The 17,601-nt window shown below is 40.1% G+C and overlaps 2 protein-coding genes across 2 annotated transcripts; one reads left to right on the top strand and one right to left on the bottom strand.

The window, feature by feature from the left end:
- The first annotated feature begins 16 nt into the window (after positions 1 to 16).
- atg101 (autophagy related 101) lies at positions 17 to 3,895 on the top strand. Its single transcript, XM_010870723.4, has 2 exons — positions 17 to 650; positions 2,865 to 3,895. The coding sequence occupies exons 1-2, from the start codon at positions 399 to 401 to the stop codon at positions 3,264 to 3,266; spliced, it is 654 nt and encodes a 217-aa protein (XP_010869025.1). The 5' UTR covers positions 17 to 398; the 3' UTR covers positions 3,267 to 3,895.
- A 988-nt stretch (positions 3,896 to 4,883) lies between these two features.
- zbtb21 (zinc finger and BTB domain containing 21) lies at positions 4,884 to 16,596 on the bottom strand. The gene is made up of 2 exons (XM_010870721.3): positions 16,389 to 16,596; positions 4,884 to 10,959 (listed from the first exon to the last, which is right to left on the bottom strand). The coding sequence occupies exon 2, from the start codon at positions 10,952 to 10,954 to the stop codon at positions 7,862 to 7,864; it is 3,093 nt and encodes a 1,030-aa protein (XP_010869023.1). The 5' UTR covers positions 10,955 to 10,959; positions 16,389 to 16,596; the 3' UTR covers positions 4,884 to 7,861.
- Positions 16,597 to 17,601: the final 1,005 nt, after the last annotated feature.

Here is a 17,601-nt window from a genome sequence, read left to right as displayed (position 1 = left end):
GTGTTTACAGAAATGCCCCCTCCCACTAATACAGGACGACAACAGCTTGTTGACGACGTTTCAGTGTGTCAGCAGGATATAAGCTAAATACATTGAAAGAACATTAGCACTAAAGCTTAAATATCTCGTCTTTTTCTCGATATGTTTTAATATTAAACAAGTCGGTCTGAAAATCGCGGGTACCATCGAGCTTGCCATATAAAACTAACGTTGCTAGCTGGCAAATAAGCGTCTCCAGCGCTATAGCTAGTTTGCTACATGCATTGTAGATAAAGAGAACCGAACGCCTACCCAGCTTATTTTGATGTTTATCAATTTTTTTATGGAACGGCCGTTTAATTGTGTATAGCTTGCGAGTTCCACATATTCAGTCTGCCGGTGTGGCGAAGCAGATCACCATGAACTGCCGTTCTGAGGTCCTCGAGGTGTCGGTGGAGGGAAGACAGGTTGATGAGGCCATGTTGGCTCTAGTTCACACTATTCTACTGCATCGCAGCACTGGGAAATTTCACTACAAGAAAGAGGGTACCTACTCCATTGGCACTGTTGGTACACAGGACATTGACTGCGACTTCATTGATTTTAGTTTTGTTCGTGTTTCTTCCGACGAGCTTGACAGGGTAATCAGGAAAGCAGTAGGAGAATTTAAGGTAGGCCCAGCTGTCCTTGTTTTGCAAATATTTTCATGTTCTCATTATTGATAGGATCATTATTCGCCCCTTGGATTTATTTATTTAGATGTATTTGTCAACGTTCTTCACAAAACTCAGTCTATTGGCAAAGTGGTTAAAACATATTTTAAAAATAAAACAAGTTAAGCATTAAATAATAAGTCTATAAGTACCTGAATAAGTTGTGTGTCTTAGGTAATATTTGCCCATTATTCTGTTACAATTATTCAGGTTCCAATCCTATCAGGTTGTTTAAAAAATGTCTAGACACCATTGTGCAATTCTTTCTATAGAACTTTAAGCATAATTAAGTGAAAGATGTAACTTGGTCATACAGGAACATTTAGTTTATTCTTGGTAAGAATCTTTAGTAGATTTGGCCTTGAATGGTTGGTCACTATCCTCCTAAAAGATACATTCCTCATCCAGTGTCTGATGTTAAACAGACTAAAGCAGGGTTTTCTTTTGGATTCTGCCTGTTTAGTTTTATCCCATTTCTTTATATCCTGTAACTTTCTAGTCTTTGTTGATGTACCTTTATCATGATGCAGCCACCACCATGCTTGAAAATAAGAAGGCTTTTACTTTGTAATCTGTTTTGTTGGATTTCTCCCAAACATAATAATTTGCATTTAGGCCAAAAAAGTTTATTCCTTTGCCATGTTTTTGTTTTTTTGCATGATTATTTTAGTACATTTTTACATATATGATTCATTTTCTGGTTTTACTATTCATATGTATGTGTTTGAGTAAAATGAACAGTTTGGTTTTATTCTATAAACTACTGACAACATTACTCCCTTATTCAAAATACAAATATTGTCATTCAGAGTATTTATTTGTAGAAAATAACAACTGGTCAAAATAACCAAAAAAATATGGATTGTTTTTATACCTCAAATAATGCAAAGAAAACATTCATATACATTTTTCAACAACTAAAAACAAATGTTTTAACTTAGGAAGAGTTCAGAATTCAATATTTGGTGGAATAACCCAGATTTTCTATCACATCTTTCATGCGTCTTGGTATGCTCTCCACCAGTCTGTCACATTGCTGTTGGGTGACTTTATGCCACTCCTGGCACAAAAATTCAAGTAGCTCAGCTTTGTTTGATGGCTTCTATTTTCCTCTTGATCAAATTCCAGAGTTTTTCAATGGGGTTCAGGTCTGGAGATTGGGCGGGCCGTAACAGGGTCTTGATCTGGTTGTCCTCCATCCACACCTTTATTGACCTGGCTGTGTGGCATGGAACATTGTCCTGCTGGAAAAGCAGGTGTTCTTCCAGGATAACTTTGTACTCGGCTTGATTCATGTGTCCATCACAAAGACAAATATGCCTGATTGCAGCCTTGCTGGATCATCACCGATCCTCCACCAAATTTCACAGTGGGTGCGAGACACTGTGGCTTGTAGGCCTCTCCAGGTCTAGATGACCAGGTGTTGGGCAAAGCTGAAAATTTGACTCGTCAGAGAAGATGACCTTACTCCATTCCTCTACGGTCCAATCCTTATGGTCTTTTGCCAACTTCAGCCTGGCCCTTCTTTGCTTCTCATTGATGAAGGGCTTTTTTCTAGCTTTGCATGACTTCAGCCCTGCCCCTAGGAGCCTGTTTCAAACCGTCCTCGCCGTGCACTTCACCACAGCTGCTGTTTTCCATTCTTTATGTAGGTCACTTGATGTCATCCTACGGTTGTTGAGTGACATTTGAATGAGTTGACGGTCATCTCGGTCAGTGGACCGTAGTTTTCGCCCTCTGCCAGTCTGTAGCTTTGTTGTTGCCAATGTCTGTTGCTTGACCTTGTTCTTATGAACTGCTGAGGTACCACGTGCACCGTTTTTGCCATCCAGATGGTCCTATTGGAAGAGGATAGTGATGACCACAGTAGTGGTTTTTATACTTTTCCTCATTAAATTAGATGTGGTTCAGGTAATCACCTAATCAGTACTTCATTAAGAAAAATGAGGTGTGCCTGTGTTGGAATTTAACAGACACTGGAATGGAATGGCTGCCATACATGTAGAGATGCTGATTTAAGAAAAAATAGGAGTGGTCTCTTTAATTTTTTCTAGAGCTATATATATTAAAATAATACAATTTATATAATTAATTTGGCTAGATAATGCTTATGATGTCATATTTGTATTTATTACAATTCATTGGGATCAGGATCTGTGTTGTGCGTTACAGGATGCCATGGGCAATGGGACTGATGGCATGGGACAAATCTCACTGGAGTTCTACCAGAAAAAGAAATCCCGTTGGCCTTTCTCTGATGAGTGTATTCCATGGGAGGTCTGGAGCATCAAGGTCAATGTGGTCAACCTGGCCAATGAACAGGAGAGACAAATCTGCCGGGAGAAGGTTGGTGAGAAACTGGGTGAGAAGGTGATCAACATAGTGGAGGTGATAAACCGGCATGAGTACCTGCCCAAGATGCCCACCCAGTCGGAAGTGGACAATGTGTTTGACACCAGCCTCAAAGACGTCCAGCCTTACCTGTACAAAATTACTTTCCAAATCACTGATACACTGGGGACCTCAGTGAGCACCACCATGAGAAGGCTAATAAAAGACACCTTAGCACTGTGATTGAGCCTTAAAATGATGTTCATCTTATACAAATGGCTGTGGATAGCCTGGTTCCATTTTTGCCAGTTTTTGCCATCTTGCCATCTCTGAGGGGTGTGACCATAGAATGCCCATAAAAGTCAATATAGGACAAACAGATCTGGGACCAGGCTAGGGTGTGAGCTTTATTTAATATGGCACGTTATTGCTTCATAGACATGGGCATTTGCAGGCCCACAGGTGTCTTAACTATTTCTTAGAATTTCTGATAGTACACTTTCATTTTCACCATATGATATGTATTCAGAAAGTTAAATCAGTTTCATTCACATTTGTAAGAAGTGAATAGGGTCCTCTATCCCTATTATTTCTCTAAATCCTGTCAACAATAAACATGGTCTTCTACAAACAATAGTACAAAGTAAAACATTGTCAAATACAATTATTGCATTGGATTTTGAATGAACAAAGTGCTCCAAGTAGCATGTCTGTCTGAAACATGTTTTCATTTAATAACAGTTTTATGGAATTTTAATTATTTTGAAAGTAATTTGGTTTATTTGGTTACAGTAGCTTCTGTTATAAGATCATGTGCAAAAAAATTATGTGCTTAACAATGTTTCCTTTTTGAAAATAAATAATACATTTCACATTCTGAGTTGTCATTAGAAAACCACCTGGTTTTGTGCTTACTTATGTTAATGTGAAGACAGACCAACAAATGTTGACATTGCACAGTGCATGAATGCTTCTGTTGTCATTTTATATTAATTTCATGTCACCTTTTGCCAACACAGCAGGTGATGTACTGCAGATGGCTTTGTTATATTTAGTTTTGTCATGTTCAGATTGGTGCAGGATGCTACACACCTTAGAATACTCACAACTTTTGTGGAAACTGATTACATCAAAATATTTATGTCAACTAACTCAATTTTGTTAAGTAAGTAATTACTTAAAAATAGTTAAGATTATTACATTTTTTATTTCAAGTTTACTGTACATAAAAATATAGAAGCAAATTATTTCCCTATATGAATTGCCCTTTAAATGAACTCTAGATTTATCACCCATGACTGTATTTGTTAATCCCTGAGACATGGCTATTGAACACATTTATTGCTTTTGTCAATTCCTTGCCAACAGTTATTAAACTGTGAATACTTAACATATTCATAATTCCTTATTTTGAAGTCTCGTAAGGCCCCCCACCACAAACTCATGGACTGTTCATTTCAGATTCTGTCAAAACATGCTGTGAAATGTCAGATTGAAATCCTAGCACAGTGGCTAGAAAGTCATGTTTAAAAATCATAGATAACTTTAAGGAACTTCCCAGATTTTCAAAATAAAAATCAACACTTCTGCTAAGATCTCTGGAAATCCTGGGAACTTCGATAACATTTTCAAAGCTACCCACAAAGCATTGGCTTGCAAAGGAATGCATAATTCCTATTAGAATGTTTGAGACAAAGATGGATATTTTGTGTAATTGTTTCAATCATTTCAGTAGTGGGTGCAAAATATATGTTTGACTAAATGATTGGATTACTTTAGACAAATGTATGTGTTTGATGTTTGTGTAGCTAAGATGAATTAATCAGTCAAAGTACATGCAAAAAAGGATAATAAAACATTTCCAAAATATCAACTTGAAGCAGAGCATGCTGGGTACATTTTCATTTTAAACTTATATAAATTGAGTAAGTCAGTAAAACATAAACGTTTTAAGTTATTGGGAACATTTATCTAACTTTGAGTTACACTTAGTAGAAACATTTGATTAAGAAACGTGTTAAGGTTTACAGTGCAACATGCATCAGACAGATCAAAATCATAGCAGAAAAATTACATAAGTAAGGGTTCAAAACATTTGCCATTCAGCTGTGGGGAAGTTTTTCCTAATTTAATTGCAATGGTTTCCTTTCCCATCATGTGCTTTTCATTCAGAGGATGACCTTGTACAATAATGGAGAACAAAGGATTTCCAGTCTTTAAATTCTTAAGGGCCACATCTGAGCAGAAAACAAATCCTGATTCAGCATTATTTTTTTTTTTATCATTTACCACTGTCCAGTGGCTAAGTAGCTTGAAAAACATCTGTGACCCATGACAGTAAAAAAAAAAAAGGAATAATGCCACATTTTCTCTTGGTCACATTAGTTTGCAGCTGTGTTCCATCTATTACAGCTCTCTGGATTTGCCTTAATAATGTTACAACTGGCAAAATGTTAAAAAGGTTGATTTAAACAAGACTGCAGTTTGAACAATTCCATAATGGAAAACAAAGCCAAGGAGAGACGCATAAACTAAAACATATAACCTCTGGAAACAACAAGATTCAAGGGCTTTGGGACTATTCCAACAACATACTACTGATGCACACAGTCAACACCAAGGCAGGTATCGCATCATTAGTCTTTATTACAGAAAATATTCAAGAACAACAAACTGTAGAAAAAAAATAACTGTCATAATGCAACCCATACAAATATTAATTATTGCAGGAATAGCACAATAATACTAACAATATTTCAGTAAACAAAATTAAAGGGTAAACAAGCTGTCATCTACACAAAATTATAGTTGATTTGTTTGCGCTCTATATCCTTTTTCTATGATCTTTCTCAAAACTTTAGAGCATAAATATAAATAGACTTTGAACTTAAACACAATTTAAACATCAAAAAGATACGTCTTTCAAATCTGAATATTCATTTCTGTGGTTACTACATAGTTATTAATAGTTACTTAAAATGTACAAATGTTATCTCTGAGATTATAATTATCATGAAATTAACAAATCATTTATTACAAGAGTCTTATTTTAAATTCAAATTTCTCTGTGGAATTAACCAGCCATTACAACCATAGCAAAAGTACCCACCAATAAATGTGTTTAAGAATGCCATGAAAAAGGACGAAGACAACCAAAATGTACATTTTGTATTCTGATTGTTAGGAAAAGATTAGATATTTGCCTAATCCTTCATTTTTTAAACATTTATTGGCTCTTGGTTGTAAATCACTCAAAACAAGTAAAAAAATAAGTCTTCAAAACCTATTATTGTGCTTCATTCAATAACAGAAAATTAGAAAATGTTCTTTAGGATTTATAATCTAAGAACATGCTCTCAATGCTTACTACTACTTGTGTAATGATCAACCTCAAGTATTTGATACTGCTATTGAAATGATAGAGCAGTATTACAATACTCATGTCATTGGCAGAAACATTCTTGACTGTATGTGTCTGGTATACAAGTCACTTGTGTGCTGTTGTATTTTGATTTATTTTAAACAAATTAAAAAGTTGCAGTGTGCAGATGGTAAACAAAATTGCGTTCCCAGTAATGTACGTCTTTTACATATATCCTTTACTCAATAATCCACTATAATAACATTCAGTAAGTGAATGAGAGATCTAAAAATAAAATAAAAAAAATACATACATTCTCTATTCATCATCTATGAAAAGTGTCTTTTGAAATACTGCATGTGTTTCCAGTTCATATCCCCTTGATAGTCTTCTATTCTTTGGTCTTGTTTACTTGTATAATCTACATGAAATATATCACTAAGGCAATGACGATTTCGGAATGAAGAACATTTTATATAAACCTAAATTGTATGGTATATAACTGATTACAGCTGAAATATTAAAGGAGAATTTCACTATTTTGTTAGCTCATTCCTTGCTCTGAAAGTGATGCACCAGGGGAATCAATATTCTATGGTTTTGTTAAGGATGGTCATTAACTTCAGCTAAATTCAGCCACACCTAGCGAAAAATCACTGGAAGTAATTGATGTGAACATGTTTTTGTTTTTCTTTCCAACATCAAGTAAATTCCAATCAAATATGAAGTTGATTTTTGATCATTTGTTTTTAACCTACATTGGGTAAGGTGACGTTTTGAATGGCTGTTTACAAAAACTGGATTACAGGTTATTATGCCCATAGACTACTCTCAGGGCAAGGATACATCTAACAAGGAACTTGAACAAGTTTTGAAATCATGGCATCTCCTTCAATGGAACATAAAGGATCAAAATAAAGATTACTATAACAGCAATGAATCACAGTAATTTGACCAATATACGCAATATAAAAACGGAATAGAATTGCAAAGTGCATATCAATAAACATTATGCTTTGGGACACTAATAACATATTCCTAATGTCACCTTCACGCATTAATCAACACAAATTCACAACATAAGCAAAGCACTTTACCAATGTTGAATTTTATAGTATACACACACACCCCACCCCCCAGAAAATGCACTTTTATATTCTAAAGCATTTTATGTGAGGATGATGAAATTGAATTAATTGAAAAAGATTTGCACAGTACTAATCTAATGTCAAAGGCAAAGTAACTATTGTAAGGAGCTGGGGAGGCAAATATAAATTCACTGCACATATTCCCATTCACACCTTTATGCCAACATACTAGGCCACTGAAAAATATAACATGAAGGCAAGCCAACTACTAACAGCAATAGACAGAGAAAATCTTCCATGTGTAAGCTGAGTGTTGTATTAGATTCACCAAGCATACTTTATCACCTCTGAAGTTAAAAAACGAGCACAGGTGCTTGAGTGAGTTACACTTAAATGTGGCTATGGCTCTGCTCATGGCTCCAGAGACTAAAGGCAGTCTTGAATGTCCTGTGGCAGAGTTTACACATGTACTGCCTTTTAAACGTGAGAGCAGAAAGAGTGGGGGCGTGATAAAAAAAGGTTTCTGATTCCTGAGAGGGGAGAGGAATATCCACACTATCTGTCTTGGGTAGGGGGCTACTGTGTGATCTGTCCATTTCGGGCCTCTTGGTCCTGGGCATTGATGAAGATCTTCCAGGTTTGACCTCTTCTTCAGCTACCACAGATGTATCTACTTCTGGCTCTGCCTGTGCTGGTTTAGGCGGAGAAACCTGCGGCGCAGGACATCCAGTTGCTTGTGTGACCGCCGGTGGTGGTGGTGAAGGGGAGAGTGAAGAAGGGCGCCGTTCATCAACCTCTCTTGCGCCAAGTTCATCAGAGGTGGACATATGGGACTGGAAGTGGCTCCAAAGCCGGAAGTTGGTCCTGAAGGCCTTGTTACAGATGTGACAGATGAAGGGTTTGATGTGGCACAGCAGCTCCTGGTGGCGCTCCAGGTCTTTGTGGCCACTGAAGAGCTTACCACATTTTTCACATGGCCAAACGCCTGGCTCCTCGGGTTCAACAGAGGCCCCAGATGCAACGTCTTCCCTCTCAGTCACAGCCTCCTCAATGGGCTCCTCTTTCACGATCAGCTCGCCGTGATGGTCATTATGATGCTGACTAACACTTAAGTCTTCGGGCACGAATGATGAAGAATCCTCAGAGTCAAACATAGGTGGACCCGAGGAGTCACTGTAGACGATGTCCTCCCTCGAGCTCCCTGCTCCCACAGACTCCTGGGTATTGCGTTGCCGTCCGAGGTGGTCAGATAATTCTCCATTGATCTCCTCATGATGGCTCAGCTGCTCCTTAACCGTCATAATGTTGTGGTTGTGAACCTCCACCTGGTGTCTCCATATACTGAAGGAGGACTTGAATGTCCTCATGCACTCCAAGCAAGTCAATTTTTTGTATTTGCAGTGTGTTTCATGGTCTTTTTTAACCAATGGGCTGGAGAATCGGAGGCCACAGTAAGGGCACACAGTTGCATGTCGACAGCCCCTCTCGTGGTCTCCCTGCTCAAAAAGAGAGGACAACTTCTCATTGCAGAGCCTGCAAGAGTAAACCTCTGTTTCTGTGTTTTCTCTCTGATTGGGCTGGTCCTGCTCCTTTTGGTAGAGACTGCTCTCTCTCTCAGCCTCTTGGTTGGCTCTCTCTGCAGGGTGTGTCTTCAAATGCTGTTTGAACTGAGACAGAAACACAAATGTTTTCCCACAGTAGGGGCATATCAAATTTGACCTTGACCTCAGGCCACCTTTTTTGGCAAAAACCTGAGACTGCAAACCCTGCTTATTCCTTCTCAGTTTCAAGAGCAAGGCCTTCTTTATTTCTCTTTCCCGCACAATATCAATTAGCTTTCTCTGAAACTTCTCATCAAGCTGAAATGAGCTGGAGGATGAAGCAGGGTTTTGCACCACTCCATGCTGTGTTTGGCAGTGAGTCCAGACTTTGAAATTGGTGTGAAAGCGTTTGTGGCAGATGTCACAAGCATACGGCTTTTCTGGGTTATGGTACATGTTTACATGACGGTGCAATCCAGCGGTGGACCGGAAAACCTTCAAACAGTTCCAGCATTTGAACATCTTGCTCAGCCTTGGTTTATCAGTCCATTCCCCGTCATTGTCGACCATGCTGGAGTTGTGAGGTACAGATTCTGACATTTCATCATCATCATCCTCGTCTTCTTCACGTGGGAGATCGTGTTTGTTTGATTCTTTGGACTTTTTGAATGGGTACCTTCTGTTGTCTCTCCTCACCTTTCTCTTTCCAGGGAGATTATACAATGGCTTACTGGGGCCTTGGTCAAAATGTATGTCAATATCTTTGAGGTTGACAGGTAGAGCATCCCCCACTGTGATTCTAATGATCTCTGTGGGGTCAGACAGTGGGCTGCTAGGCTCCGTCTTCACATGGAAGTCTTCTCCCTGATTTTCTTCTTCATACCTAGTGTGGTGTCTTGACCTGAAAAGTAGTGGCGGAACCACTTTCACACCATGTTTGTGCTCTAATGTTTGAGTCCCTTCCTCTGATGTTGCCACCATCTTAACAACAGACTGTTCTCGCACATGCAGCTCTTTGAGTTCCAATGTGGGGGAGAAGACTGGGACGGGACTGTCCATAGACAATGACCTGCGAAGCAAGCTTTTTATGAGTGGACCACTCCTGTCAATGGGCTGGCTAGGCTCCCCTGGCTGGTCCTGAAATTGACATTTGGGGCTGTGGAGTCGCTGCTGCTCCTCCTCTTCCTCTTTAGTGCTTAGATTAGACTTAATCTGTGACATGACTGCTGGAGATTCACTGAAGGAGACTGAAGAGGTGAGCAGTGGCCTTAGTGATGACCCTATGTGTGATGACTTCCCCTTTAAGATGGAGGCATATGAACTGGTGGGTTTGCTATCAGAGCCATGCCCAGTTGATTCAGCTAATATTCTGGTATTGGATGCTGTGGTTTTGGCTGACTCGTTTGGTTTCCTGTGTGCTGAGAGCTGACCTTTCTCTCCTTGATAATTTGAACCATAGTGACTCGGGCTAGGAGCATTACCACCTCGGTTCTGTTGCACAATGACACTCCTCGGCTGGCTGTCATCATCCACAGAAAAGGACAGCCTTTTCTTAGACACACAGTAGGATACATGCGGCCTTGTAGACATAATGTTGGTTAGGAAGGGTATTCCTAGACTGTAGCCTAGCTCTTGGATCGCTGCCAGGCTACCTCTGTCAACAAACAGGGAGGATGAGTATATAAAATTCAGCACTATCTCAAAGGCGTCAGGCTCACAGAAATCCAGATGTATCACTTTTTGGGGCTCAGACTCCTTCCGTGTGAACAAGGATTGAAAATACTCACTGCTAGCAGCAAGCACACTCCTGTGGGCCTGGTACCTCTGATCTCCCACAACCAATACTGTGTCACAGAGCTGTCCCCTCAGGCGCTGTTCGTTGAGCACCCCGAGGATGGAGAGGCTGTGGAAGGGATTACTGTAGTGCACCAGACTCTCCATTCTGACTGAAAGAAATAACAAAGGAGAGGGTGTTAATTTCAAGGCCCCTATTTTGAAACATGCTCTAATTAAGCAATAATGTCAGGGGGTATGCTATATGGCTAATATACCACAGCTAAGAGCTGTTTAAGGCATGGCGCATCGTAGAGTACCATAGGTGTCAGCCAATCAGCATTCAAATCACCCTGTTAAATGAGTAAATATATTTATATCAAGTATTCAGAGCCATTTACTTTCTCCACATTTTGTTGTGTTATAGACTAAATTCATAATTATTTTTAAATTCATTGAACATTTGGGCAGGTTCTAACAGGCACTCTTTCCATTTAGATCCTCTCTGTTTAAACAGTCTAAGGGCTTGTGTGCTCTGGATCAGTTTTTCTTCAACAACCTCTCTGTATTTTGCTCTGTTCATATTTCCCTCAATCTGAGAAGCATACCCATAGCATGATGCTTCCACTACCATAGGTACCTATAGGGATGACATTAACCAGATGATATTAGACATCTAGCCACTCCGCTAGAAATGCCTAATTGATTTTATGCTGCAGAGAAGGTTGTCCTTTTGACAGGTTCTCCCATCTCTGCAGAGAAACTCCAAAGCTTTGTTAGAGTGGCCAATGCCCTTCTTTCCCAGTAACTTTGTTTGGCTGGACGGCCGGCTCTGGGAATAGTCTTGGTGTTTCTAAACATCTAGCTTTTCACAAAGATGGAACACACCATACCGCAGTGAACTTTCAATGCTTTGGCAATGTTTTCATAACCTTCCCCAAATGTATTCTTTGTGACATTATTCTCAGACTTTTACAGAGAGTTCTTTTGACTTCTTGAGTTTGCTCTAATAATAATAATAATAAATATTCATAATAAATTCAAATAAATGGCATGACTTTTTCCACTGTACTGAACCATGACTTAAAATTTTCAGTACGTACCGAACCGTGACTTTTGTGTACCGTTACACCCCTAATATACAGTGGGGAGAACAAGTATTTGATACACTGACGATTTTGCAGGTTTTCCTACTTACAAAGCATGTAGAGGTCTGTCATTTTAATCATAGGTACTCTTCAACTGTGAGAGACGGAAACTAAAACAAAAATCAAGAAAATCACATTGTATGATTTTTTAATAATTAATTTGCATTTAATTGCATGACATAAGTATTTGATCACCTACCTACCAGTAAGAATTCTGGCTCTCACAGACCTGTTAGTTTTTCTTTAAGAAGCCCTCCTGTTCTCCACTCATTACCTGTATTAACTGCACCTGTTTGAACTCGTTGTGGACACTAGTCCACACACTCAATCAAACAGACTCCATCCTCTCCACAATGGCAAAGACCAGAGAGCTGTGTAAGGACATCAGGGATAAAATTGTAGACCTGCACAAGGCTGGGATGGGCTACAGGACAATAGGCAAGCAGCTTTGTCAGAAGGCAACAACTGTTGGTGCAATTTTTTGAAAATGGAAGAAGTTCAAGATGACGGTCAATCTCCCTCGGTCTGGGGTTCCATGCAAGATCTCACCTCGTGGAGCATCAATGATCATGAGGAAGGTGAGGGATCAGCCCAGAACTGCACGGTAGGACCTGGTCAATGACCTGAAGAGAGCTGGGACCACAGTCTCAAAGAAAACCATTAGTAACACACTACACCGTCATGGATTAAAATCCTGCAGCGCACACAAGGTCCCTCTGCTCAAGCCAGCGCATGTCCAGGCCTCTCTGAAGTTGGCCAATGACCATCTGGATGATCCAGAGGAGGAATGGGAGAAGGTCATGTGGTCTGATGAGACAATTATCAGACCACATGACTTTGGTCTAAACTCCACTCGCCGTGTTTGGAGGAAGAAGAAAGATGAGTACAACCCAAGAACACCATCCCAACCGTGAAGCATGGAGGTGGAAACAATTCTTTGGGAATGCTTTTCTGCGAATGGGACAGGACGACTGCACCATATTGAGGGGAGGATGGATGGGGCCATGTATCGCGAGATCTTGGCCAACAACCTCCTTCCCTCAGTAATAGCATTGAAGATGGGTCGTGGCTGGGTCTTCCAGCATGACAACGACCCGAAACACACAGCCAGGGCAACTAAGGTGTGGCTCCGTAAGAAGCATCTCAAGGTCCTGGAGTGGCCTAGCCAGTCTCCAGACCTGAACCCAATAGAAAATCTTTGGAGGGAGCTGAAAGTCCGTATTGCCCAGCGACAGCCCCGAAACCTGAAGGATCTGGAGAAGGTCTGTATGGATGAGTGAAACAAAGGTTTCTTTACCAAATATTAAGTTCTGCTTTTCTGATGTATCAAAAACTTATGTCATGCAATAAAATGCTAATTAATTACTTAAAAATCATACAATATGATTTTCTGGATTTTTGTTTTAGATTCCGTCACTCACAGTTGAAGAGTACCTATGATAAAAATGACAGACTTCCATATGCTTTGTGAGTGGGAAATCCTGCAAAATCGGCAGTGTATCAAATACTTGTTCTCCCCACTGTATACACTTGAATATACACTGCTCAAAAAACTTCAGGGATATCAATCTGTCCAGTTAGGAAGCATAAGCAATTGTGAATCAATGTCATCTGTTTTGGTGCAAATGAAAGTGAGGTTCACTGGAGAGGCGATAGCAGGACAACCCCCAAAAAGGGATATTTTTTTGCAGGTGATGGCCACAGACAACTGCTCTCTCCTTATCATTCCTGACTGATTCTTCTTTAGTTTTGCCCTACTTTGTCACTACTGGTAGCATGAGGCCCAATCAGGGTGCAAAGGTAGTCCAGCTCCTCCAGGATGGCACATCCATACGTGCCGTCGCAAAGTTTGCTGGGTCTCTCAATACAGTTTCAAGAGCATGGAGGAGATTCCAGGAGACGGGCTGTTATAGGGAGAGAAGAACTGGACAGGGCCATAGACGGGCATCAACCCAAAAGCAGGACCGATATTTTCTCCTTTGTGCGAGGAGGAGGAGCACTGCCAGAGTCCTACAAAATGACCTCTAGCTGGCTACTGGTGTGCATGTTTCTGACCAAACTGTCAGAGACAGACTCAATGAGGGTGGCATGAGGAGCTCATTGTGAATTACAGGAAGTCAAAAGGCTGCAGTCACGCCCCAGTCATCATCGATGGCACTGCGTAGGAGCGTGTCCAGCTTCAAATTCCTTTGTGTCCACATCTCCTAAGACCTCACCTGGACCCTCAATACCACAGCCCTGGGCAAAAAGGTGCAGCATGCGTGTACTTTCTGAGGTGGCTGAAAGTAACCCGTCTGTCCTCCAAGATCCTTTCCTCCAATAACTTTTACTGCTGCACAGTCGAGAGCATTCTGACAAATGCCACAGTGTGAAAACTGCCCAAAACATCACTGGTGCCCAGCTTCCTGTCATCGTAGGCCTCCAGCACAAGTGGTCTCAGCGCAGGGCACGCAGGACTATCAGGGACCCTTCACATCCAGGCCACAAACTGTTTGCCCTCCTACAATCAGGCAGGCGGTACAGGTCTCTTCGTTCTCGCACCAGCAGGCTCAGGAACTATTTCTTTCCATCCACTGTAACCCTGGTGATCTCTGTGACCCAGAGAACTCTGTGACTCATCACTAACCAAAGTGCAACAAGTCCTTCCTGTGGACCATGTTGCACTACTCCCTTTGTATTACTCTGACATTCAATTTGCCTCGTTGCACATTTAGTACTACCATCATGCTTGCATTTTTACAGTTGTTACATACACATGTCTACCTCGGGGACCTCATTGCTATCTCTGCATCCCGGTTGCACATGCTACCTTACTCCTTCAATTTGCCTCTAGAATGCCATACAATTGCCATTTGTACCCGCACAACTATTATTCCACTTGTAACATTCAAAATATTTAATACTTGCACATCTTCTTCCCTCTATTTGGCTTAATTGCACATCAACTATTACCATTTGTACTGCATTTGCCTTCATTGCACATCTATACATTCCCTATACATTGTAACATACATATACTTAGTACTTGTAAAGTATTTTTCATTCATTAAGACGCGATGTATGATTTAAGTGTTCCGTACATTTTTTTGAGCAGTGTACATACATACGATGATGATCAACAATGGCGTCGTTAGGCCTGGGTGTCCGGGGCTATAGTCCCGGTTCTTTTATGAATTGCCCCGGATCTCAAATTGACCCAAAAAATTATTATAAAAAAATAGCCCCTGATCTATTCATCTATAATTCCGATCGCGCATTATGACAATGTAGACGTGTAGGCCGCTAGCATGTACATTCAAAACCCTGTACTTTCTGTCCCAGGCTGGGCAGGGGGTCTAAGCCCCAAATGTATTGTGATCCTAGCAATGCCTCTGATGATCAAAGGACAGGATATATTTGAGCTCAATGTGAAGTAACATGACAAAGGGTCTAAATTCTTATGCTCATGAGTTTTTGCATTATTTTTTATTTTCAACAAATTGTCACATTTGTAAAAGCATGTCTTTACCTTTTCATTGTGGGATATTGTCTATTACAAAAGACTATGACAGAACATTTTCAAACGTATAATACAAGAACAAATATATCCTTTAAACTTCTAAACTGGATTAAGAAAAAAATAATGTTACTTGTTGCTAAATTGTTAATATCAGAAACTGGTAGGTAGCTACTGTATCCATCTGTGGTATGCGCACAAATAACATGACGCGTGCGCATTGATAGGTTCTATGTCGATTACATCATGTCTCTAATCAGAAGACTTGGCATGCCATGGAAGAATATTTAGCAGTGACGCAGCCAGCGTTTATTCTGTTGCACACATTATGTGGACAGAGCTATATGTTCCCTATGATAAACAGACATGTCTAATACATTTTATAAATGAAAAGTTTAGCACACTGCAGCGACCATTACCGTCAGTGAAGCAAGCATTAGATAATCCGCAAGACGTGTCTAAAATTACCGATGACAGATACATTCAGATGGATCTAGTTTTACAACTGTGACAGTTAGCCCATCTTCCTCGTTAGGAATTGAGGTGACCACAATTGTAAACAAAACGCGGTGTGGGGGTCTGTTTATTATTGATTCTAGCTGTGATCACATGATCACTTTGATTTACAATGTTTCAGAAAAATTAAAGTTTAATCTGGAGTTGCAGCGTGATCCCAAGTTTACAATGCCACATAATCCAGAACCACGAATCGAGAAACGAGTGTGTGGTCAGTGAGTGAGTTTTGCGCGCACACACCCGCTACTGTATTTTCGCCCGAGTTACAGCGCAGACGCAGCATCTACAGCAGACAGGGGAGTTGCTCGTGGGGTTTAGAAAAGAAGAAGAAACCCCCTCAGAGTTACGTCAGGAAAAAAACGTTTTCTTCACACAAGACTTCAGTATAAGGCACCACCGCTAAATAATCTTACCAAAGTAGTTTTCAGCTTTCTAAACTTACCTCAATGTATTCGTTATGTTTCCATGGAGAACATTACCAAGACTATATCAGAATTCTGTTGAGTGTGTGGTAGTCGTGATTCCATCCATCTTGAATTTGACGTCATCCCACTCCAGGGATGAGGTCATCGCATAGAACGCTCGTCACGTGCGCTGTGGTATGATAGGCTGCTTTATACACTGTAGGCGGGAGTGTAGGATGTGGATGTGACAGGCAGATTTAACCATCTTAAAGCGACAGATCATATTTTCGTTCTTTGAGACGTAAACATTTTCTTGGGATTCAATAAAAAAGCATTCCCCATCTCAACATTGCTTTTTGGGATACATGTTGATATTCTGTGTACGGGAAAATGCGAGGAAATATACATTTTATTTTGCTGGGTAGTCTGATTTTCTTTTTATCACTGCCTATTTTTAAATGTGTGTTCAATAAAATAATCATACACTTCTGGATGAGTGCTTTTCTTTGTAACAAGATCCACTTTCCCACTGAAACTAATTAAAGTGATGTGATTAAAAAGACATGTCACTATGGCACCTCTGCTCTCTCATTAAAAATACCCAGAGGATCCCTTCTGCTTTGTTGACATGGCTTACTTGCCACATCCTGGAAAGATGTTATATGTAGTGCCTGGCAACCGACTCATCCAAGGAAGTGACAGCTATTGCCTAATTTTGACTTTACAAGCTTTGTGTATATGCAAAGACTTTAATGTATCTGAATAAACTGGAGAGAAAATGCTAAAATGGAGGGTGGGGCACTGAGACAGTGGTGAAAGTTAGGGCCAGTTCCCCAAATCGGCTAAACTCTCTGATTCCACCTCTCTACCATGGTCCATTGAAGGGAACATAATAACAATGAGGACTCACTAGCAATGCAATATTTAATTTGGACAGTACTGAATGTGATGTGATGACATATCCTAAGCCTTTTAAATTACTGATTCCTACTGGTATATTATTTTGAACTTATGTTTATTATGACCGTCAAATATTTGTCACCCAGAGATATTACATTACTCCTAGACAATTTATCCATGACTGTTTAGCAATACAACCAACAAGAGCTATAATGAATTAATCTGTTGTTCTAGGCAAGATAATTGGGAAACACTAAAGAGATAGCACAGTTTAATTACTGCATTTTCACATCACTTTTTCTGATTTTCTTGCCTCCCTGCTGGTGGCTGTTGGTGAGTAGATGAGAACAA

The sequence above is a fragment of the Esox lucius genome, chromosome 7 (assembly GCF_011004845.1).
Source record: "Esox lucius isolate fEsoLuc1 chromosome 7, fEsoLuc1.pri, whole genome shotgun sequence".
Taxonomy (NCBI): domain Eukaryota; kingdom Metazoa; phylum Chordata; class Actinopteri; order Esociformes; family Esocidae; genus Esox; species Esox lucius.
This window is presented reverse-complemented; position numbering and strand designations above follow the sequence as displayed.

Excerpts from the sequence above, each read along its gene's own strand:
- atg101 (XM_010870723.4), top strand. The coding sequence starts at position 399 with ATGAACTGCCGTTCTGAGGTCCTCGAGGTGTCGGTGGAGGGAAGACAG. Across the intron at positions 651-2,864 it reads AAGCAGTAGGAGAATTTAAG|GATGCCATGGGCAATGGGAC; the intron begins GTAGGCCCAGCT and ends TGTGCGTTACAG.
- zbtb21 (XM_010870721.3), bottom strand. The coding sequence starts at position 10,954 with ATGGAGAGTCTGGTGCACTACAGTAATCCCTTCCACAGCCTCTCCATC.